Genomic DNA, 25,692 nt, shown 5'->3' with positions numbered 1-25,692 from the left:
TATGAATTCTACAAAATATTTATCATCATGATGTTATTTGGGGCAGCTGGTAAAGCTTTGGCTTCACAGTTCTGAGGTCCCGGGTTCAATCCCGGACCTGCCTGTGTGGAGTTTGCATGTTTTCCCCGTGCCTGCGTGGGTTTCCTCCGGTCTCACTGGTTTCCTCCCACATTCCAAAAACATGCAACATTAATTGGACACTCTAAATTGCCCCTAGGTGTGACTGTGAGTGTAGCTGTTTGTCTCAATGTGCCCTGTGATTGGCCGGCAACCAGTTCAGAGTGTACCCCGCTTCCTGCCCGTTGACAGCTGGGATAGGCTCCAGCACTCCCGCGACCCTCGAGAGGATAAGCGGTGGAGAAAATGGATGGCTGGATGGATGTTATTTTAAAGGTCTCATATTTTGGCTCTTTAGCCCTCATTAGGGTGACTATTTAACACAGAGTCAGATTACCAGTGTCAATATCTTGAAAAAAAAACATGTTGGTTTCAGAAATGAAATGGTCCCTTTGACAGCTACTTCTGTTTGATCCAGCGTTGAATCCGCTTTTTCCATATTTGACTAAGACCCACCCCTTTCCTCTGATCGGCTGCAAAGCGCTGGCTCATCAAGGGGAGGGAGGCGGAGATCTTCACGAATGACTTAGAGAAGCTTGAGAATGGCTGTCGCGAGCAAGCGGCATAGGGGTAGGACCCAAATGCAGGACTCCGAGGCAAGCCTAACATTTTAAGGGAGGTTTAATACTAGGCTGATGTCAAAACACATTTAGCAGTCCAAAATTGCAAAAGCACTAAAGGACGTGACACGAAGCAAGGTCCCAAAACAAGAAACTAGGTCAAGGTGAAGTCGCTCGTCAAGTCGCTCCAAGGTGAAAATCATGGCACATGAACAAAACAAGACTACACTTGACTATGGTGGGACAGAAATGCTGGGACCCGGCAACGAGGCACATAACTAACTAACTAACTAACACAAGACGCTTTTAAATTCATGCTAAAAATCACACAAGCACAAATTGGCCACTGATGACACGAAACACGAGCCTTAAATAGACTACATACAGTAATTAACAAACAAAGTGCAGGTGAGCGGCTGCTGCCAAAGGTAGCCGCATGCCTGCCAATGACCTGATTCCAGTCTTTCAATATAAACATATCTTGTAGTTAGGTATGTGCAGGCGTGTGGAATGTGTGTTAACTGAGGCACCTTAAAGAGCTAATACTCTTTCTCAAACACGAGAAAAAGTTGGTTGGGAAAAAGACAATACTTTCAAGGTCAGTACTGGTACTGGTTCCACAGGCAAAATAAAATAAATAAATAAATGAATAAGCAAATAAATAACAAAATAACTAATTGACATTCACTCATGTGCTGGTTCTGTGTTAGCTAATAGAATTTGGACCACAATCAGGCATGATGTGTGTGAATTACAGCACATATAGTGTTTCTACTTGAATAATTTCAAAGTTCAGTTCACGGTTCTAGTTCTTGTCATAGTTCATAATTAAAAATTTTGAAATAAGTTCACCATTGCAAAAATAAGCTAGTTCATAGTTCTTTTTTGATTTTTCCCAATTTATTGGTGACGGGCTATTCCCCTTACAATACAGGTGCTAGTATTTTCATTTCCCATTGTTGCCACCCATGAGTACACACTAGTAGCCAGCTGGAGCTTTCAATCGACAATCTCAAAAACATGAGAAAAACTTTGTTGTTTTTTTTTAAATAGGAATTAAAACTTTCCCATAATTCCTCATGCAACCCACTAATACAGGAACCAGAGAGAATGGACATTACTCATAACATTGCAGTCCCTCATAACTGACGATATTCCCAAAACATTTTATTTTGTCTATCCATCCATCCAATTTCTTCTTTCTTATCCTCATGAGGGTTGCAGGGAGAGCTGGAGCCGATCCCAGCTGTCAATGGGCAGGAGGCAGGGTACACCCTGAACTGGTTGCCAGCCAATCGCAGGGCACATTGAGACAAACAGCCGCATTCACAATCACACCTAGGGGAAATTTGGAGTGTCCAATTAATGTTGCATGTTTTCAGGATGTGGGAGGAAACCGGAGTGCTCGGAGAAAACCCACGCAAGCACAGGGAGAACATGCAAACTCCACACAGGTGGGGCTGGGATCGAACCCGGGTCCTCAGAACGGTGAGGCCAACACACTACCAGCTGCGGCACCGTGCCGCTTATTTTGTCTATTACAAAACAAAATAAACTCCATATTATGGCAGTGTGATTATACAAAATAAGCATTCTCTTACAAATAAAAATCGTCCTAGTAATTAAATGCTAAAATTATGTTCTGCACGATAAAAGCACCCCCGAAGAAAATATTTGATCCCGAAGGCTCGCATCGTATGTTCAGAGGGGTCCTGGCAGTACCTAAACAAAACCTGGCAATCTTAATGAAAATTTACTTTTGTTGTAAAACCACTATTTGATGCCTGAATGAGTGCATTCTCATTTACATTAATTTATCACGTTCAGCTTCAGACAAAATATGAACTATTACTTCATGAATTTTTGTTGATTGAACAATGTTCAGATACAAGACAGAGCACATATGCACTCATGTTCATACCGTTTGTTCTCTTTTTGGGCTTAAATCAAAGCTTTAAATCCTTCCCAAGGATTAAGTGTAACTCTTGGGGGTAAGGAACAGAAATAGGCAGATAAATGCTTTAAGATCAACATTTACATGAACAAAGCTGCATTTGAATTGAATTATGACATTTTCTAAAGGTATGATGTTGCATGTGATGCATTTTGTATCTGCTGTGTTTGGTGGTAAATAACGATACAGTACAGGGTGTCTATATTCCAAAGGCAAATGAAGTGAAAGAAAAGAAAAAAACAAAGAAAATGAAACCTTTAAAATAGTAAAGAGACTGTGGGCACCCTGTATGTTACTACAGCAGACCTATATATTAGCTCTTCGACAATTGTTTCTTCTTCTTCTTTTCCTTTCGGCTTGTCCCGTTAGGGGTCGCCAGAGCGTTTCATCTTTTGCCATCTTAGCCCATCTCCTGCATCTTCCTCTCTAACCCCAACTGCCCTCATGTCTTCCCTCACCACATCCATAAACCTTCTCTTTGGTCTTCCTCTCGCTCTTTTGCCAGGGAGCTTCATCCTCAGCATCCTTCTACCAATATACTCACTCTCTCGCCTCTGAACATGTCCAAACCATCGAAGTCTGCTCTCTCGAGTCTTGTCTTCAAAACATCCAACTTTGGCTGTCCCTCTAATGAGCTCATTTCTAATCCTATCCAACCTGGTCACTCCGAGCGAGAACCTCAACATCTTCATTTCTGCCACCTCCATTTCTGCTTCCTGTTGTTTCTTCAGTGCCACCGTCTCTAATCCGTACATCATGGCCGGCCTCACCACTGTTTTGTAAACTTTGCCCTTCATCCTAGCAGAGACTCTTCTGTCACATAACACACCAGACACCTTTCGCCAGCTGTTCCAACCTGCTTGGACCCGTTTCTTCACTTCCTTACCACACTCACCATTGCTCTGGATTGTTGACCCTAAATATTTGAAGTCGTCCACCCTCACTATCTCTTCTCCCTGTTGCCTCACTCTTCCCCCTCCACTTTTCTCATTCACGCACATATATTCTGTTTTACTTCGGCTAATCTTCATTCCTCTCCTTTCCAGTGCATACCTCCATCTTTCTAATTGTTCCTCTGCTTTCACTGCATATCAGAATATCATCTGCGAACATCATGGTCCAAGGGGATTCCAGTCTAACCTCATCTGTCAGCCTATCCATTACCACTGCAAACAGGAAGGGGCTCAGAGCTGATCCCTGATGCAGTCCCACCTCCACCTTAAATTCCTCTGTCACACCTAAGGCACACCTCACCATTGTTCTGCTGCCATCATACATGTCCTGTACTATTTTAACATACTTCTCTGCCACACCAGACTTACGCATGCAGTACCACAGTTCCTCTCTTGGTACTCTGTCATAGGCTTTCTCTAGATCCACAAAGACACAATGTAGCTCCTTCTGACCTTCTCTGTACTTTTCCACGAGCATCCTCAAGGCAAATAATGCATCTGTGGTACTCTTCTAGGCATGAAACCATACTGTTGCTCGCAGATACTACTTTCTGTCCTGAGTCTAGCCTCCACTACTCTTTCCATAACTTCATTGTGTGGCTCATCAACTTTATTCCTCTATAGTTCCCACAGCTCTGACATCCCCTTTGTTCTTAAAAAAATGGGAACTAGAACACTTTTCCTCCATTTTCAGGCATCTTTTCGCCCGCTAGTATTCTGTTGAATACGTTGGTCAAAAACTCCACAGCCATCTCTCCAAATTGCTTCCATACCTCTACCGGTATGTCATCAGGACCAACTGCCTTTCCATTTTTCATCCTTTGTAGTGCCTTTCTGACTTACCCCTCATTGCCACTTCCTGGTCCTTCACACTTGCCACTTCTACTCTTCCAAATCTCTCATTTTCTTCATTCATCAACTTCTCAAAGTATTCTTTCCATCCATTTAGCACACTACTGGCACCAGTCAACACATTTCCATCTCTATCCTTAATCACCCTTACCTGCCTCACATCCTTCCCATCTCTATCCCTCTGTCTGGCCAACCTGTAGAGATCCTTTTCTCCTTCTTTTGTGTCCAACCTGGTGTACATGTCTTCATATGCCTCTTGTTTAGCCTTTGCCACCTCTACCTTTGCCCTACGTTGCATCTCGATGTACTCCTTTCGCCTCTCCTCCGTCCTCTCAATATCCCACTTCTTCTTCGCTAATCTCTTTCCTTGTATGACTCCTTGTATTTTGGGGTTCCACCACCAAGTCTCCTTCTCCCCTTTCCTACCAAAAGACACACCAAGTACTCTCCTGCCTGTCTCTCTGATTACCTTGGCTGTCGTTGTCCAGTCTTCCGGGAGCTTCTGCTGTCCATCGAGAGCCTGTCTTACCTCTTTCCGAAAGGCCGCACAACATTCTTCCTTTCTCAGCTTCCACCACATGGTTCTCTGCTCGAGCTACACTCTCCCCTACCACTACTTTACCGTCAGTAACCTCCTTCAGATTACATCGTCTGCACAAAATATAATCTACCTGCGTGGTTCTACCTCCGCTCTTGTAGGTCACTATATGTTCCTCCCTCTTCTGGAAATAAGTGTTCACTACAGCCATCTCCATCCTTTTTGCAAAGTCCACCACCATCTGTCCCTCAAAGTTCCTTACCTGGATTCCGTACTTAACCATCACTTCTTCATCGCCCCTATTTCCTTTACCAATATGTCCATTACAATCTGCACCAATCACAACTCTCTCGCTGTCTGGGATGCTTAGAACTACTTCATCTAGTTCCTTCCAGAATTTCTCTTTCAACTCTAGGTCACATCCTACCGGTGGGGCATAGCCGCTAACCACATTATACATAACACCCTCAATTTCAAATTTTAGTCTCATCAGTTGATCTGATACTCTTTTCACCTCCAAGACTTTCTTAGACAGCTCTTCCTTTAAAATAACCCCTACTCCATTTCTCTTCCCATCTACTCTGTGGTAGAATAATTAAACCTGCTCCTAAACTTCTCGCTTTACTACCTTTCCACCTGCTCTCTTGGATGCACAGAATATCAACCTTTTTCCTAATCATCATGTCAACCAACTCCTGAGCTTTTCCTGTCATACTCCCAACATTCAAAGTCCCTACACTCAGTTGTAGGCTCTGTGCATTCCTCTTTTTCTTCTGACGATGGATCCGGTTTCCTCCTCTTCTTTGTCTTCGACCCACAGTAGCTGAATTTCCACCGACACCCTGCAGGTTAGCAGTGCCAGAGGCGGGCGTTGTTAACCCGGGCCACGACCGATCCGGTATGGGATTCTTTAGATGAACGCTCATATTTGTTTGGCACAGTTTTTACGCCGGATGCCCTTCCTGGCGCAACCCTCTGCATTTATCAGGGCTTGGGACCGGCCTACAGATTGCACTGGTTTGTGCCCCCATAGGGCTGCATTTGACAATTGTTTCTAACCTTTGACAAAGTAATTGATTTCTCCCATTGATCCCTTTGACGATACAAGTGATATTAAACTATAAGAGCATGAAAGAAAAATAATATATGAGCATCTTCAAGATATACACTATGATATGAACAAAAGTCTTGGGGAACAACTCAATCAACGAATGAATCTTTTAGGGGTCGAACTGTAAGGATTAATTCATCCATGCATTTTCTATACAACTTGTACTTAGGCTCACACTGTGCGCGTCTGGGTTAAGATTGTAATAATATTGATGGCACAATCACCACTTAGCACATCTATCTCACAATTCTGAGGACCAAGGTTCAAATCCAACCTAGCCTGTGGGGACTTTGTGTCTTCTCCTCATGCCTGGATGTGTTTTCTCCTGATATTCCAGTTTCCTCCCGCATCCCCAAAACATGCATTGTAGAGTTAGTTGAATTGCCCGTAGGTCTGAATGTGAGCGTGAATGGTTGGTTGTTTATGTGGGATGCGATTGGCAGACAAGCAATTCAGTGTGTACCCAACTGTTCACCTAGAATCAACTGGGATAGGGTCCAGCATAATAATAATTTTATGAATGCTTCTAATAATATGAAGAATATGCCTTGTGCCATGTTAGGACACTCACTTACATTCTGCTGGTCCAATCAGTATTCGTATTAGTAATATATGCATATTTTTTATATTTTGTAGACCGCACGATTCATCCATTTAAACTACTCCCTCTGCACAATTGACATTGTAGTGGTCTATAACAAGAACCACAAACGGGTAACGGCACTCTGTACAAGTTTAACACAATGTGGGACGTTAACACACTTTTTGCTTACCTGTTCTAAACGAAGAAGATTTTACATCTTGCACTTCTTATAAGGAATAGTTCCTATAAACAGAAATGTCTCTTGTTCTTTGTTCTTTTTGTTATGTTGTTCCTTGTTCTTTGTTCTACATGGCGTACCAGGGCAGCACCAACGGCCAGAGAAAAATTCCTTGTGTGTTTTTCCATACTTGGCCATTAAAGCTGATTCTAATTCTGAATAGAGTTATGTAATTATTACTCGTGAGAAATTCGGAAGTTGGAAAGGCCCGTTTCATTTCCAGCATGACTGTGTCCCAATGCAAAAAAAAAAGTAAGGGCCATAAACGGTGCTTGGATGAGCTAAGTGATTAAAAACTTATTTTTCAACCCTTAGATCATCCACATCAAACACATTAGGCATAAACTAGAACAAGTATTGTGGGGCCTCCTTTTCCCCTTATTCATTTCTTCAAAACCAAAATCTTGCAGAAAGGCTATTGTCCCAATTTTTTTGCTCCAAACACGCAATTAGTACATTTATAGAGTAAAGTCATGTTTTTCCATTCTGTCTCCTTGCAGGTATGGTTAGCCTCTGGTCGCTGGCGGCAGTAGCTTTTGAAAGGCGGCTGGTTGTGTGCAAACCTTTGGGAAATATTGTCTTCAAACCTAATCATGCTCTTGCTTGCTGTGCAGCAACTGGGCTTTTTGCTTTGATTGGTGCACTTCCGCCGCTTTTTGGATGGAGTAGGTAAGTACTAAAATACAGACAGAAAAACATTTTTTTTTCAAGCATACTGTGTTGGTATTCATTCAGATAAATGTCATGATTCCTCTGTCTTTAAGTACATCCCCGAGGGAATGCAATGCTCTTGTGGTCCGGATTGGTACACATCTGGCAAAAACTTTTTGTGCTGAAATCTGTCAGTGACAAGTGATTTAGTTCCTATCAACCGTTTGAAAAATATTCATCAGTACCAGCAACTCTTTTGTCTTCTTGAACAGGCCACAAAACCCCAGGCTGAGTCAGCTTCTACTCAGAAAGCAGAGAGGGAGGTGACCAGGATGGTTAGTCTCATGGTGCTGGGCTTCCTGGTGTGCTGGATGCCGTATGCGTCATTTGCTCTTTGGGTTGTCAACAACCATGGGCAACCTTTTGACCTGAGATTGGCCACCATACCTTCCTGTCTTTCTAAAGCCTCTACAACCGGTTGATCTACATCTTTCTCAACAAACAGGTTGTTTTACTGTCACAAAATGAATGTGTAGAATTCACCACTCACTTACATAATACCTTTTTTATTGTACTTTTACAAACATCCACAAAATGAAAATAAATATGTAATTCTTTATCTATTTGGATGACAAAAAAAAAGGACATTTACACTATCCGGAGTCTAGTAATGCTTTGCCCCAAGCAATCCTCCCATTTTTGTTTTCTCCTTCAGTTTCGCTCATGCATGATGAGGATGCTGGGGATGAGTGGAGGTGATGAGGATGAAGCATCAAAAAGTCATTCAACCACTGAGATCTCCAAAGTTGTACCTGCTTAAACAATGTCATGGAAAATGGAGATACCTGCATAATATAAAAAAACATGTTGATTTAGGTACAAATTGTCACTGTAAATAAATAAAACACAATTAAAAAATGGCTTTTGTTAAAAGGACTGTACTTTTAGAATTTTGGTGATTCTTGTATTTTGTTGATTTAAAAAAAAATAGGTGGGTGTATAGAACCAGTTCTATTATTTGCAATTTGAACGTTCACAGTTTTCATAAAAAAAAGACATACAATTATGCAAAACTAGTAATAAATAAAAAGTAGTACAAATGAAAAGATGGAATTGACAATTAAGGGCTCGTGGCATAACAGGAGAAACAACAAGTACTGTTAAACAAAGCAAAACATTCTGATGTGTATAAAGGCCGTAGGAAAAATCACATTCACTGCACCAACAAAAAAAATGTTGGTATACTAAGTTTGCTCTTTTTTTTAAACTTTAAATCACATTTCATACTTACTGTACTGTATGCCCAAATACTTGTACCATTGTCACACGTGTACTGTACCTCTAGATGGCGTAATACTTCTTATTCACGTGACAAATTGTATGTACAGTAATCCTAAAACATTGGGAGAAATACAAAACTGACATCAACAAGCAACTTCGTTGATAAACAACTAATTGTTTAATGACTTTGAGAATTCTGAATAATTATGACCTGTTGCAAGCAAACTATCATGATCACCATTTTTAATACACATATTACCATAGACAAGGAACAAGATACGTTTACTCACCAATTCGACTCCTTCAAAAGCAAAATGATGAAAAATAATTTCGTTATCACAGTATCTTGATATGACATGTTAAAATGTGTTTTTCACTTTATAGCCAAATGTTTCTGGTTGATTATTACCTGATGTCAAATGAACTGGTCAACTGGAAAAAGGTGGGAACAGTTCAGTTCACACCAGTGTAAAAAAATAATAATTAAAAAAAAAAAATCTACATAAATATAAAAAGGAATCTACCCATGAATATAAGATGTATTTCAAAAAGGAATTTGGTAAATGCTGGTCATGAACAGTCTTGACTCTTGTTGGTAATCGGGAGCAAATCCGAGTTCTGCTAGTAGTGAACTTTTACTGAATGTGAATAGTTCAGAACTAGCGGAATTCCAGACTTGCCCTCGAAATGGCAGAGTTGAGGTGTCAAATCCATCTTGGACAGAATAAAACAAATTATTGTTCTTAAAAAAGCATGTAGTTATTAAAATTAATATATGAATTGTTTTCAAAAGGACATCTTCTCGTTGCTCATGAAGTCCTCAATCGTCAATCGGCACCATCAAATATGCAAGCCATCTATCTACCTGTTCAAGAAGTGAACATCCGAAAAACACATAATTAACGGATTAATGAACCATGCCAGCAGTTCTGGTTAACCTCTGACTAAACTTGTCATTCCGGAGAGATTAAATTGTCAACCCTAATTAAATTGTGTTAATCTGTCCTGTGGAGAGACCTGAGTTGTCCGTATAATCTGCTTTAAGAAGTTTGGGCATAAGAGGTCCATTTCACTGGGTCGAACAGATTTTTTAAAAAGGCAACCAAATTCAATCTGCTCATTTCATATTTCGTTCAGATTTTGACTCTTAGAAAAAGTTTACCTGTGTCCCAGACTATAATTCAGATGGATGGCAGCATGGTCTGGTAGTGTTTTGAATAGCTACCTCACAGTTGAGAGGATCTGTGTTTGAAGACCCATAAAGTCGTTTGTTTACATGGTTAAAATACAGAGTTGGTCCCTCTATACACTATTTACAAAAACGGCTATTCGGCTTTCAGGTGATATCTGAAGAAAAACCTAAAATTCAGTATAACCTTGACAGTTTAACATAATTAAATCTATCATAAAAAATGGAGTGCACAAGAAAAAAAACTATTCACTGCTTGAGTATTTTTGCACGACTGGCAGTTCTCTAACAAGGAGCTGAATGGCGATATTCATGACAAGTATTTCATCCACGGTCCAATCAAATATCAAATAGACTAAAATATAATAAAGGAATATGCAACTGTAACCATTCATTCCATTCCATTCCAATTAACCTCGATAGGGTCGCGGGTGTGCCAGAGCCCATCCCAGCCATCTTCGGGCAAGAAGGCAGGGTACACCCTGAACTGATTGCCAGCCAATCACAGACAAACAAGTGTTCGCACTCACACCCACACCTCTGGGCAATTTAGACTCTTCAATAAATGACAGTAACTAAAACAATAGTACAGTAATTAAATCTTAAATCTTCAAACACTAAGTAGTACAAAACATAAACCAGAAAGGAAAACACCAATTCGATACACATTTTTCAAGTTCGAAGTGGAGTCCTGGTAGACTGAAATGACAACATTTTAGGCATGGACATTGATGTCAACGTAACAGCTGCTCATTTTGGTAGTGCATCAATCTGTTTTTTAAACCTTATTTTTTCATTTATTTATTGCTTTATTCTAACAGCATACTGCAAATGAATGAACATGTTCACAATATACAGACATACTAGAAGAAAAAAAAATGCAAATATGCCAGAGTTAGCTTGATGGAAATTTTCTTCATGAGCGAAGTCACTCATTTCTGGAGCTAGAGGTTTTCTTTTAAGTGCTAACAATACATAAAGCATGATTTTTAGTATCTTTTTAATGAAAAAAAAAAAAAAAAAAGACAGCCGGAATGGACCCATCCGTTTCATGATGTTGTTTTACAAGGATTTTTGTATCTCCCCCCCATGAAAATTCTCTCAAGGCATTTGTTTTGGAAAAGAGGTGGGAAGTGACGCTTTTTCCAGACGCCCAAACTGGCGGGTTCGTGTGTTTATACCAGATTTACTGGCGGGAAAGTAGCTGTTTTTTCCTGCGTGTTAGCCAAAATGCTCATTGTATTGCTGGATATTGCTCAAACACTCGGTAGGATGGATTCACTTTTCACATATTTCCAAAAGACCTGGTTTGTTGTGAAAAATTGATTGCGCAGGTGCAAAGGATGAGAGCTTTGTGGGTTCCTATCACGACCCATCGGAACGGAGGGTGGACCCAAATGCAGGACTCGGGAGATGCAGAGGTAATTCGGGAAAAACGTTTATTAATCGAAGGTCGGGGATCGGGCAGGCAGTCAGGTATAGCAAATTGTGGCGGCGGCGGCATCACCACCTCCTCTTGGACGGCAACGTGAGGCGGCGGCGGCATCATCACCACCTCCTGGACGGTAACGTGAAAAGGCACCGGCGCCATCACCACCTCCTCCTGGACAGGAGCGTGAGGCGGCTGCGGAACCCCCACAGGTGGCACAGCGCTGCGTTGTTGCTCCCGTGGTGTTGGCACGACAGCATCATTGGGGACAACCTGGAGCAACGAGGATGATAAGGTCCTCCCCCTCTTAACGGGAGGAAAATAGCTCACCTCATCTTTATCGGAATTCCCTCCATCCTCGGAACTCAAGCTCTCTGCACTACGTTTCTGAATCCTGTTGTTTGGGAAAACACATGTTGCGGACACTCTGGCAGGACCATCTTCGATAGTAAATCCCATCCTTCTCCTTCGACGGCCGCCCGGAAGCCTGTCGCCACCGCGATATGAGTGTGACGCGGTGGTGAATCTGCTGCCAGGTGCGATGTGGGCTCGCCTGGGGGAGGAGTCGATGGATGCCGTGAGATGAGAATCGGTCACCAGCGCGTCAGTCAAAACCACGATGTGAGCACGGCAAGGCGGCGGATCCGTTCCCAGTGTCACGTGAGCTTGCAGTGCATTCGTTGATACAGCAACGTGGGCGTGGCGCAGTGGCAGATCCGTTCCCACAGCAACGTGAACGAGAGTAGGCAGAGAGTCAGTTGAAACTGCCACGTGGGCATGTCTCGGGAGCGGGTCAGTTCCAACTGCCGCGTGAGCATGAGTCAGAAACGAGTCCGTTGAAACCGCGGCGTGAGCATAAGCCATTAACGAGTCCGTCGAAACAGCAACGTGGGCGTGTCTCGGCAGCAGATCCGTTGCGACAGCGACATGTGCCTTGCTTGGAAGTGGATCCGTACCGACTGCAGCGTGAATCTGCGTCAAATCCGAGTCCAAAAGAATATGCGGTGCTGGATGCGTCGTGGTCGGGACGTATTCATAGCTCGCTCGGAGCGTGTGACACGGAAGCGGAGGACATCATGGAGCCGACCCGAATCGGGCAGGCTTGGTCCTCCGGCAGTCGGTCTACCTTGCGTTGGTCCCGGTGACGCCGGGTCTTTCCTGCTGGGTCCTGTTTTGGCCAGATCGTTCTGTCACGACCCATCAGAACAGAGGGTGGAGCCAAATGAAGGAGTTGGGATACGCAGGGGTAATTTGGAAAAACATTTATTCATCCAAGGTCGGGGATCGGGCAGGCAGTCAGGTATAGCAGCGGTAATCAGGACGTCGGGCGTAGAGAGCAGATCAGCGGGCAGCCAGGAGTCGGTACACGTGAGATCGATCAAGGAAGACAGAAGTGTCAAAGGAATCAGGCTTACGGGGTCGTCAGAGAACAGGCGGAGGTCGGTACACACAGGAATACGATCAGAGATACAGGAGTGCTGGAACAGGGCATGAACCTCAATGATCTGGTGGAGGACCAGTCGTCATTGGGTCCTATAAACGCAAAACTATTCAATCCAACAGTTTAACAGAAGAGGTTGTATGTTTTAGATCAAGAGAAACTTTTTTTTTTAAGTTTTATTGTCTTCCATCACTTTGGTAAAGGTATTTTTTCCCCCTCAACGCTCCATAAAACTATTCCAGAATGGGGTTTTTCTTGGTTAATCTACTACTACAGGCTAATCTTAATATCACTTTTAAACGGTTTGAGTAAATTTCCTCCTGGTGTTTCAATTCCTTTCTTCTTCTTTTTCTTATGTTTTAGCCTCCGTATTTTTACGTATCATTAAGTTTTCTTCAAACAGTAGTTTGCATGAACAGACATTTTTCATTAGATCTCTCAAAATGTTTCAGTGGTCAACTGCTGTGGCTTTCCTTGTTCTACCTGTTTGACATCTATTGCTTCATTAATCTATCGTTGTTCTTCTTTGGGCCATCCCGAATGGTTGCCCGGTCTACGTCCAGTGTTTGTGCAATGGCTCCGATTGATTTTCCATCGTCTCTTAGCTTGACAATTGTTAGTATTTTTACTCATAGGTTTTGCTCTCTCGCTCTCTCTCTCTCTCTCTCTCTCTCTCTCTCTCTCTCTCTCTCTCTCTCTGTTCGGGTGGGGTCACCGTCATTGGCGTCTTGTTTCGTACTAATTGAATGCTTGCAGCGAGATCCATATCACACATACATTATCTGCACACAGACGTAATTGTGAATATTCCTCCTTCCTTCTATCGCTATGGAGGTAGAAGCACGCAGGTGGATTATATTTTGTGCAGACGATGTAATCGGAAGGATGTTACTGACTGTAAGGTAGTGGTAGGGGAGAGTGTAGCTTGACAGCATGATGTGTAGGATGACTGGTGATGGGTAGGAAGATTAAGAAGACAAAGGTAGAGCAGAGAACCATGTGGTGGAGAAAGAAAGAATGTTGTGTGGCTTTTCGGAAACAGGTGAGACAGACTCTAGACGGACAGGAAGAGCTCCCAGAAGACTGGAATATTTCTGCCAAGGTATTCAGAGAGGGAGGCATGAGAGTACGTGGGGTGTCTTCTGGTAGGAAAGGGGAGAAGGAGACTTGGTGGTGGAACCCCAAAATACAGGAAGCCATCCAAGCAAAGAGATTAGCGAAGAAGAAGAGGGACACGGAGAGGACTGAGGAGAGGCAAGAGGAATACATTGAGACAGGGCAAAAGTAGAGGTGACAAAGGCTAAACAAGAGGCATATGATGAAATGTACACCGGGTTGGATACGAAAGAAGGAGAAAAGGATCTCTACAGGTTGGCCAGACCGTGGGATAGAGATGGGAAGGATGTGCAGCAAGTAAAGGTGATTAAGGATAGCGATGGAAATATGCTGACAAGAGCCAGTAGTGTGCTAAGTAAATGGAAAGTGTAGTTTGAGAAGTTAATGAATGAATAAAATGCGGGAGAAGATAGAGTAGAAGAGACAAGTGTGAAGGACCAGCAATGATTAGTAAGGGGAAAGTTAGAAAGGCACTACAAAGGTCAGAAAGAGGAACATTGTGTCTATCTATACCAAGAGAAATCCTAAGACAGAGTACCACGAGAAGTACTGTGGTACTGTATGTCCAAGTTTGGTGTTACGGAGAAATATGTTTGAATAGTACACGACATGTATGAGGGCAGCAGAACAGCAGTGAGATGTGCCGTAGGTGTGTCAGAAGAATTTAAGGTGGAGGTGGGACTGCATCAGGGATCCGCGCTGAGCCCCTTCCTGTTTGCAGTAGCAATGGATAGACTGACAGAGGAGGTTAGACTGGAATTCCCTTGGACCATGATATTTGCAGATGATATTGTGATCTGCAGTGAAAGCAAGAAACAGGCGGAGGAACAATTAGAAAGATGGAGGTATGCACTGGAAAGGAGAGGAATGAAGATTAGCCGAAGTAAAACAGAATATATGTGCGTGAATGAGAGGCGTGGAGGAGGAAGAGTGAAGCTCCAGGGAGAAGAGATAACAAGGGTGGACGACTTCAAATATTTAGGGTCAACAATCCAGAGCAATGGTGAGTGTGGTAAGGAAGTGAAGAACGGGTCCAGGCAGGTTGGAACAGCTGGTGGAAGGTGTGTGGTGTGTTATGTGACAGAAGAGTTTCTGCTAGGATGAAGGGCAAAGTTTATAAAACAGTGGTGAGGCTGGCTATGATGTATGGATTAGAGATGGTGGCATTGAAGAAACAACAGGAAGAAGAACTGGAGGTAGCAAAAATGAAGATATTGAGTTTCTTGCTCGGAGTGACCAGGTTGGATAGGATTACAAATGAGCTCATTAGAGGGACAGCCAAAGTTGGATGTTTTGGAGACAAGGTTAGAGAGAGCAGACTTCAATGGTTTGGACATGTTCAGAGGCGAGAGAGTGAGTATATTGGTAGAAGGGTGCTAAGGATGGAGCTGCCAGGCAAAAGAGTGAGAGGAAGACCAAAGAAAAGGTTGATGGATGTTGTGAGGGAGGACATGAGGACAGTGGGTTTTAGAGAGGAGGATGCACGAGATTTTGAACAATTGGAAAATACAGTACTGTAAGATATGGTATGTACTTACCCAGTAAGAAGAAAAGCATCCTCCGGCAGGATTTGGATTCGGGCCTAAAGCGTTAACTGAAATAACAAGTTGGTCAATAACAGAAGCTGGTCAAAACAAGAAGAATCTGATTCATTCAGGCTGTGGATGAGCTGGAGCCTGTCTCCCTTGTAAAAAGCAAATTGCAGGACACCAATTGCCAAACAACCATTCACATTCAAACATATGAATAATTTAAGGTTTCAGAGGAACTAACGTGTATGTTTTTGGAATGTGGAAGGAAGCTGGAGTACCTGGAGAAAACGCACACAAGCATAGAAGAACATGCAAATGTCCCACAGAAACTGAGATTCAAACTCTGAAACTCAGAACTTCTAGACATTGTTGGTCGAAATGCAGTCGCTACACAGCGCTATAGCATCTTGACATGCTACACCTGTCGGGTGGGATGGATTCTCTCAACAAGGGACAAATGCTCACTTACAGTGAATTAGACAAATTTGTGAACAATATTTGAGGGAAATGGCCTTTTGTGTGTGTATGGAGAAAAAGTTTTAGATCTTTAAATTCCAGCTCATGAAAAATGGGAGCAAAAATAAAAGTTTTGCATTTATATTTTTGTTAAGTCTAGATTCAAATACTCAATCCAACCATCCATTTTCTGAGCTGCTTATCCTTATAGGGGTCACAGGAGTGCTGGAGCCAATCTCACCTGTCATCAGGCAGGAGGCGGGGTACATCCTGAACTGGTTTCTAGCCAATCGGAGGGCAGATGGAGACCAACAACAGTCGCACTCTCAATCATACCAATGGGAAATTTAGAGTATCCAATCAATGCATGTTTTGGAGATGTGGGAGAAAACCCACATGCCAGGACAAAACCCACGTAGGCATGGGGAGAACATGCAAACTTCACACAGGGGGGGCTAGGATTCGAACCTTGGTCCTCACACCTGTGAGGCCAATTCTCTACAGATGCTCCACCGTGCCTCATATACTCAAATTTATACATAATAAATGAGTGAAGCATACTGAGAGTTTGATTAAAAAACACCAGTAGAATTTTAATGGATGCATGTAATCATGACAGTCACTTGGTCCAAAATCACTGTTGAATAAATCAAAATAAGCATAGCCACTTCAGTGTATATAATTAAGTCACAAAAAGGGCAACCTATTCCCAAATGACTGATCATATCCTCTATGGCAGCTTTTCTAGAGCTTATGGAAATTGGGACTTTGGGGTTGGTGATTGCCAAGGCAAAAAACGAAAGGCTATATTAATAATATTTGGTAGAACAAATATTATTTGTTGTGCTCTTTTGCATTTGAATATGTGTATTTGTATTTGCCGCAGTGGCAAAAAATGATAGAATGTATTGTTTGTGGGACAATTAGGATGTTGGAGATTAACCGATTTTCTATGACCGGGTTCACCCAGATATAGGACATCAACATTGCTTACACTTTGTGTTGCACAACATAAATCATGATGCGTTAATCACCTTTACTGTGCCCTTTCCATGAGGACGATGACGTGAGTGTTAAGGATCAAAAGGGTGTTAAACGATCCTGCTCTGAGGTGAACCCTCCGTCCAGGGAGATTATACAGTAGGTGTCTTCCTTCCATCACATGTCAACAACTACAATTGTTACTTTAATATTGCAGCAATCCTTAGCTGTGCGAGTAACTTACCTTCATATCTTCCACTCCTTGTGCTGGCCAGGGTCCAACGGCATAGTACATACCAGTGATGAAACAGCAATTTACAGATGAATTTTCATGAAAATTTCACATTTTAAATTTTGTTCTTTCCATCCTCAGGGAGTAAAAATGAATTGTGTTTTTTTTATATTTTGTTTGTATTACCTTCCTATCCACTACATAGTGCTCGATATAGCGTGTTCAAAATTTTCTAATGCTATTCAAATTTGTCTTGATTATCTCCCTCAATGTAGTGCCTTTGATATATGCCATAATTCATCTGGAAAAGAAACGCATAAGCAATGGTCACAAGAAAAACAATGCATCCAAGGAGCCACTGCACATGACAGAAAAACATGCTTTTCTTTTTCAAGTGTAATGTTTGATTTTCAACATGAAATTTATTTGCTGTGGTGTGAAAATATATGTATCAATACAATAATAATCATAATAATCATACCCACAACCTTTGTGAGGGGAAGTGACTTAGATAATGGATGGATTGATAATAATTATAATAATAATAACAAGCATAACAGCACATCACAAAACAGTAGGAAATTAAGTAATTATGTGTCTTTTGTAAAATACTGTATATCATTGTAATGTTTTTTTTTGTATCTGATCCGTTTTTACTGCCATGTTGTAATTCTAAAAAAACAATGACGTAATTAATATCATGTCCGGGTTTGAAATTTTTTTCATTTGACTGATGAGGGAACAATATCCACGATATAAAAATCGCTATTTAGATGTTATGGAGAAGGGAATAAATGAATAATTCCGAACACATCTATTGTATTTCGTGTTATCCTATCCAAGGCATGCCCCCAACAGCGAACAGAGACAGAAGACATGAACCACAGAAAAAGAACACAATGAAGAAAAGTAGATTTGAGTGACAGCAAAGAACAAGATGTCTGATGCATAAGCATGCAAGGAGGACGAGGGCAAAAGTGTGTTTTTTGGAGGGGGTGGGGGCACTTGATTCATTAAAGATAATCTTATATACAGACAATTTTTAACATGAAATACTGTAGGTACAACTTTGCATACCCTATAAGTTTACTGTTACTTAAAACTATGATCTACACTGTGATTTTTTCATTTTATTTTATGGTGTCTTGCATGCACGGTAATTAATTTTCATAGCTTCAATTTCTACTTTTCAGAAAGTAGATTTCATCCATCCATCTATTTTCTGAGCTGATGGAGCCTATCCCAACTGTCAACAGCCAAGGGGTGGGGGTGGGACACCTTGAACCCTGTTTCTCAGAACTGTGGGGCCAATGCTCTGAGTCTAAACAGTTGCGGCACAATTGCAAAGTACATTTAATCTTTTATGAATTTAAAATACAAATTATTGCAATGATTTTGATGCATGTATCTATGATTTTTTTAGATTATTTATTTTGGCAATATTGTGAAAATATATATTTTTGTAATCTTTTTGGTCACTGTAATCATGATTTGAAACTTTCATTCCACAAAAAAATAAGTCTTTCTTGCAGGAGTCTGTCAGTTGAAAATTTCAAAGTGGACAACAATTTGACTTTTGAACCCTTTGGCCAGGTGTCCAGTTGGTGGGGCGCCTCAGTGGAACTGGCAGACCACCCTAGATCCCTCGCTATTGGATATGTCCCATCCACTGGGTTGCTCTTGGGTGGACCCCTGTGGCAGATCCTGCCCTTTGATTGATTGGCAATTACAGGACAATTCTGTCAGTCTCTGTGCATGTACAACAGTGTGAATTCACTTGCACGTGTCTACAGGCATACATCCTTGAGACTCTTTCACTGGGTGTGGAGCCAGCATTGTGACAAATAATTAATGTATATGTGAATTGCTTGAGTATCCCCCTCCCCCCACTCTCGTCTTACTTTTATAATTCACATCGTCAATCCCGCCACACTTCAGTCGTACATCTGGGTTCACAACCCTTGTCCTGCATTTTTCTGTGTTCATCCTGTCCTATCTTGTCCTGTCCTTCCCTGACAGGATGTAGTGCTACAGCCACATGCAACACCCATGGTTAATGTTTCATTGTTGTAGATATGTAATGATTTGCTTTTCTCATCCTGTTTACAATAGGTGCTTTGTCTTTTGTTTCCTTTCTTTCTTCCCACTCGATACTTTGTTCTGTTCAACTGATCGACTCTGATTCCCAATAAACTTCAATTATAATATTAAGAAACCACAGTAGAAGCTTAAAAATAAATGAAAAAAAGATACACATCCACCATTCTGCATGACCTAACAGCTGAACAGGACAAACACACATATACATATACACACACACACACATATATATACTGTACATATACACACACACATACACACTATGTGCCCTGCAATTGGCTGGCAACCAGTTCAGGGTGTACCCCGCCTCCTGCCCGTTGACAATTGGGATAGGCTCCAGCACTCCCCGCGACCCTCTTGTGGGTGTGTTTATATATATATAGATAGATAGATATACAGTGAAAAAAAGACTTTAAAACACTTTGCAAGTGTGATATAGTGTATTTAGTTTATTATAGTAAAGGTCATCCCTCGAGTTAAAATTCAGTTTAAGATTTTTTTTTTTTTTTTTTTGCATTCCCTGAGAAGTAGATCAGACAGATTGGCATGTAAGGAGAGGGTAAACCAATGGTGCTGACGCCCTAAGCTGCAGACATGGGCTCAGTGTCCTTCTTAAGGGCATCAAAAAAGACTAGTATCTCTCAGTGTCTAGTTTCAGTGTATTTTTGTCCACAGTAGGACTTCAAACTTTGGTCCTAAAGCACAAGTCCGTCGGGATGTGGTAACTGCGGCCCCAAATCTGTGTTATACGGATGGAGCTGAGAGCTGACAACACCAAGTCTTTCAATTAATCCACATCTTCAGTCAGTCAGCGGAAATCTTCTTTCCAACAAGACTAATATGGCATTTGGTGTCTTAACCCAATTACTCATCGTTTTAATTACAGTTGAGGCCCATTGGCTCGTGGATTGCTGCAAAGCGCCACCCAACGGCTCTAATTTAATTCTGACTTAATCCCATCAGAGTTCTCTGAAGCAAAAGTATAAAAGCTAAAGTTAAGTGGTGGGAAATTGTAGTTGCTGAGGATTTCCTTGTGCTATAATAATGGCAGGGGCCTGGGATCAACCGTCCTTTGCTGCCAGACGATACCAAGAGACTACAAGGGGATCTGCATTTTCTTACACTAACAGCAACAATACCAGGGGTATAGTATGACATTCTTAATATTTTTTTTTAGGAATTCTGATACACTTTGATACATTTTATTTGAGCAATTAGTTGTATGAGGAAAGAAAATGGTAGTCTTGAGTCTACAATTGCTGTGCATTTTTTGGTGTTCCTTGAAAGCAGACAGATGGATGGATAGAGGAAAGAAAAACAGCATTAAATAGAGAAGACCATAGATTATTTTAGGGACTCTGTGTGAATAAATTTCATTTGTAATTTGTCCATTTGTCAGTGCAGTGTGGCCGATACAGCATGCTATTTAATATGAATGGATAAAATTGGTTGATTATTCTTATTGATTGAAACACTTAAATTTGCATTCTGATTACATATATCTTATTATTCTTAACCACAAGACAGACCTTTCTCAATGTCCCAAATCCAATAGCCTCTTCTGTACCTATTTACACAAAGAAATGGATAATACAATGACCATTCTTTTGTCTTTTCCTGTTTAATTCCTCAGGTCCTTTTGAAGGTCCAAATTATCACATTGCCCCTCGATGGGTTTACAATGTTGCGACTACCTGGATGTTTTTTGTGGTGGTTGCATCAGTATTCACCAATGGTCTTGTTTTGGTGGCGACAGCAAAATTCAAGAAACTCCGTCACCCTCTCAATTGGATTCTGGTCAACCTTGCCATTGCTGATCTGGGAGAAACGGTTTTTGCCAGCACTATCAGTGTTTGCAACCAGTTTTTTGGCTATTTTATTCTAGGCCACCCTATGTGCATATTTGAGGGCTATACTGTTTCAGTTTGTGGTGAGTGGTCCCCTAAATTCCTTGTTGTCGCAGAAAGAAATTCTGAAATTAAAATATAAACTGTTTTCTTTACCATTATTTGAGAATCATTGTTCTCCCATAGGTATCACTGCTCTCTGGTCCCTGACTATCATCTCCTGGGAGAGATGGATAGTTGTATGCAAACCCTTCGGAAACGTTAAATTTGATGCCAAGTGGGCTACAGGTGGAATTGTGTTCTCCTGGATCTGGTCAGCCATATGGTGTGCTCCCCCGATCTTTGGATGGAGCAGGTATCACGTTCTCATCAGTGTGCTGGATCTCAATTCATGAATGAGCACAGAAACCAATAAGTGTGTTATGTCAGGTACTGGCCTCATGGATTAAAGACATCCTGTGGACCAGATGTATTCAGCGGAAGTGAAGACCCTGGCGTTCAGTCCTACATGATTGTTCTTATGATAACCTGCTGCTTTATACCTCTGGCTATCATCATTTTGTGCTACTTTGCTGTGTGGTGGGCCATTCGAACTGTAAGTTTATCAAATCAACTACATAATGCATCACAACTCCCAGCCCGAGTGTAACACTGTCCACTTGTCTGTCACAGGTTGCCATGCAACAGAAGGAATCAGAGTCCACTCAGAAAGCAGAGAGAGAAGTGTCTAGGATGGTGATTGTCATGATCCTGGCATACATTTTTTGTTGGGGACCTTACACCTTTTTTGCCTGCTTTGCCGCAGCAAATCCTGGCTATGCTTTCCATCCTCTGGCTGCAGCAATGCCTGCATATTTTGCCAAGAGTGCAACAATCTACAACCCGATCATCTATGTTTTCATGAATCGACAGGTAACGATCAACATGTTCGACATTCAAAATCGATACTTTATTGGACAAATCATATTCTGTTCTCTTTCGTCAGTTTCGGACGTGCATCATGCAGCTGTTTGGCAAACAAGTAGATGATGGCTCAGAAGTATCCACGTCAAAGACAGAAGTCTCTTCTGTGGCTCCAGCTTAAAGATTTTATCTGTTGAGGAGTTGGGAACCGTCATCATTTGTACACTAATATTTATTGTTTATTTTTGTTTACAGATGTTAGTCTAGTGAATCTAGCTTTCTGGCAAATGAGATAAAAATTTAAAAAAATAAATCCATTATCTTTCTTTTATCAGAAATCACAGAATGTTGCAGTGACACAGATGCTTAGCCAGTAAGCTTTCATATACTTTTCCAAGTTTCTAAGTTTCTAAGAAATAAGTAAACCTTTAAATGTATGGGTTGAGGAAACATAATAACAATGGTGGACTCCATGGCTGTTAATTGTGCTTTGTGCTTACAAAAATTATTTGGCGACTACACCTCTTACTTCACCAGTAGAGTTCATCATGTTTTACTATCATATTATTATTTGTGTAAGGAGCAAAAATGTTTAATTCCAGCATAATGGACTAAGGTTTTGATTATTTTTTTTAGAGGAAAAATCCAAGGGTCTTTTTGATGCATTCATTCCAAATTAGGAACTGTAATTTGTATTAATAATTTGAGTAAGTAGTTAAAGCTCAAATGACATCCATACAGTGAAAAAATAAGTACTTGAACACCCTGCTATATTGCAAGTTCTCCCACTTAGAAATCATGGAGGGGTCTGACATTTTTATTGGAGGTGCATGTCCACTGTAAGAGAGATAATCCAAAAAGAAAAATCCAGAAATCACAATGTATGATTTTTTTAACAATTTATTTGTGTGATACAGCTGCAAACAGGTATTTGAACACCTGTGAAAACCAATGTTAATATTTGGTACAGAAGCCTTTGTTGGCAATTACAGAGGTCAAATGTTTCCTGTAGTTGTTAACCAGGTTTGCACACACTGCAGGGGGGATTTTCTCCTCCACAGATTTCTATCTGGATCAGAAATGTTCCTGGGCTGTCGCTGTTTCAGCTCCATCCAAAGATTTTCGATTAGGTTTAGGTCTGGAGACTGGCTAGGCTACGCCAGAGCATTGATATGCTTCTTACGAAGCCACTCCTTGGTTTTCCTAGCTGTCTGCTTTGGGCCACTGTCATGTTGAAAGACCCAGCCACGACCCATCTTCAATGCTTTGACTAAGGGAAAGAGGTTCTTCCCCAAAATATCAGAATACATGGCCGCGGTCATCCTCTCCTTAATACAGTACAGTCGTCCTGTCCCATGTGCAGAAAAACACCCCCAAAGCATGATGCTACCACCCCCCATGCTTCACAGTAGGGATGGTGATCCTCGGATGGAACTCATCATTCGTCTTCCTCTAAACACGGTGAGTGGAATTATGACCAAAATGTTCCCTTTTGGTCTCCTCGGACCACAAAATTTTCTCCCATGGGTCCTCTGTAACATCCAAATGGTCATTGGCAAACTTAAGACGGGCCTTGACATGTGCTGGTTTAAGCAGGGTAACCTTCCGTGCCATGCATGATTTCAAACCATGACGTCTTAGTGTATTACCAAAAGTCACCTTGGAAATGGTGTTCCCAGGTCTTTTCAGGTCATTGACCAAGATTCCTCACCTTTCTAATGATCATTGAGACCCCACGAGATGATGTCTTGCGTGGGGCTCCATTCCGATTGAGATTGACCGTCATGTTTAGCTTCTTCCATTTTCTAATGATTGCACCAACAGTGGACCTTTTTTCACCAAGCTGCTTGGCGATTTCTCCATAGCCCTTTCCAGCCGTGTGGAGTTGTACAATTTTGTCTCTGGTGTCTTTGGACAGCTCTTTGGCCTTAGCCATGTTACAAGTATGAGTATTACTGATTGTATGAGGTGGACAGATCTTTATGTAGCTAATAACCTCACACAGGTGCATCTGATTCAGGATAATACATGGAGTGGAGGTGGACTTTTAAAGGCAGGCTAACAGGTCTTTGAGAGGCAGAATTCTAGCTGATAGACAGGTGTTGAAATACTTATTGTCATGTCCCATTGGAACGAGAGTAGGACCCAAATGCAGGACTCGGACAATGCCAGGTAGTTCAAGGAGAAACGTTTATTATATGCCAAGGTCGGGGATCGAGCAGGCAGTCCGGTGCAGCAGCGGTACACAGGGGAACAATCAAAGCAGGCAGAAGTATCAAAGGAGTCAGGCTTACAAGGGTGGTCGGAGAACGGGCAAAGGTCGGTACACACAGGTTCGATCAGAGATACCGGAGCACACGAATGGGACATGAAGATCAACGAACTGGCGCCGGCCAGTTGTCATCGGGGTCATATAAATCCACAGCATAATCAGGCTGCATGAGGCGCAGGTGTGCACCTCCCAATCAGCGCACCCGCACAGGCACCCGCACAGCTCGTGCTGGAGCGGCAGGATCATGACAGTACCAACCCTCAAAGGCACGGGTCCCAGACGCGCCTAAACGAAAAAACACAGACAATAATTAACACAGGCAGGGGTGGGCGGAAGGGGTGTCCGGAGGAAGGCATGCTCCCCCCCGAACCCTAGTCTGGTGGCCATCCAGGCCACCCAACGCAAGGCGTCCGGGTGGACAGGTGAGGAGGACGACCCGGACGCCAAGCACCAGGGTCACCAAGGGGCAATTCGGCCGGACGACCTCTGTGAGGAACCAAACGGCGAAGCAGGCACCAGAACGAGGCAGGCCACTGCTCCGGACGAGAACCTCCCACGCCGTAGTTGCCAGACGACCAGGGATTAGTCGCCACCCAGGCTTGGTCAGTAGGCAGCCGTGGATTGGTCACCAACGAGGCCAGGTCATGAAGCGGCTGGGAGCCATCTGGAGCGAATAGGATGATGGAGAGAAGGACCAGAGCCATGACCGCCACCATTACCATCACAGCCATCCCAAAGTCTCTCCAGCTCCGGGGTGGCTCATCAGAACTCCCCAGCTCTTGTCGGACAGGAACGTGAGAAGGCGGCGACCCCATCGCCATTGCCACCTCCTGGACAGGAACGTGAGAAGGCGGCGACCCCATCGCCATCGCCACCTCTTGGACAGCAACGTGAAAAGGCGGCGACGCCCTCGCCACCTCCTGGACAGCAACGTGAGAAGGCGGCGACCCCATCGCCATCACCACCTCCTGGACAGCAGCGTGAGAAGGCGGCGACCCCATCGCCATCGCCACCTCCTGAGTAAACCTTAAAGTCAACATTTGAGTCAGTAAATAGTTACACTGCTGTTTCATTTAACTTGGAGTTGTGACCAACTACATTACCAAAGTAATCTAGACTGACTTAGACTGCTAATTAACATTCACATATAACCAGTCAGCCCCCTTTGACCCTGACCACCTGCGGGGCAGACCTTTTTTAAATCGGTATGTATGTCTTTTTATTTAAGCCACTAACCGTAATAATAAAACAATACAACAATGCCTGCAATTGGCTAATGACCAGTTCAGGGTGTACTGCGCTTCTTTCCCAGATTTAAGTCCACCACGCCTACGACCCTAGTGAGGATAAGCGGTA

At 42.4% G+C, this 25,692-nt stretch overlaps 1 protein-coding gene and 1 pseudogene across 1 annotated transcript; both read left to right on the top strand.

Moving 5' to 3' along the window:
- Positions 1–1,247: 1,247 nt before the first annotated feature.
- LOC133507050 (blue-sensitive opsin-like) lies at positions 1,248–8,377 on the top strand (annotated as a pseudogene).
- Positions 8,378–20,358: 11,981 nt separating this feature from the next.
- LOC133507019 (red-sensitive opsin) lies at positions 20,359–22,245 on the top strand. Its single transcript, XM_061831545.1, has 6 exons — positions 20,359–20,458; positions 20,948–21,244; positions 21,348–21,516; positions 21,591–21,756; positions 21,834–22,073; positions 22,147–22,245. The coding sequence occupies exons 1-6, from the start codon at positions 20,359–20,361 to the stop codon at positions 22,243–22,245; spliced, it is 1,071 nt and encodes a 356-aa protein (XP_061687529.1).
- Positions 22,246–25,692: the final 3,447 nt, after the last annotated feature.

This window comes from Syngnathoides biaculeatus, chromosome 10 (genome assembly GCF_019802595.1).
Source record: "Syngnathoides biaculeatus isolate LvHL_M chromosome 10, ASM1980259v1, whole genome shotgun sequence".
Taxonomy (NCBI): Eukaryota; Metazoa; Chordata; class Actinopteri; order Syngnathiformes; family Syngnathidae; genus Syngnathoides; species Syngnathoides biaculeatus.
The sequence above is the reverse complement of the archived record's forward strand: the minus strand, read 5'-3'. Positions and strand labels throughout refer to the sequence as shown.

Excerpts from the sequence above, each read along its gene's own strand:
- LOC133507019 (XM_061831545.1), top strand. The coding sequence starts at position 20,359 with ATGGCAGGGGCCTGGGATCAACCGTCCTTTGCTGCCAGACGATACCAA. Across the intron at positions 21,245-21,347 it reads CTATACTGTTTCAGTTTGTG|GTATCACTGCTCTCTGGTCC; the intron begins GTGAGTGGTCCC and ends GTTCTCCCATAG. Across the intron at positions 22,074-22,146 it reads ATGTTTTCATGAATCGACAG|TTTCGGACGTGCATCATGCA; the intron begins GTAACGATCAAC and ends CTCTTTCGTCAG.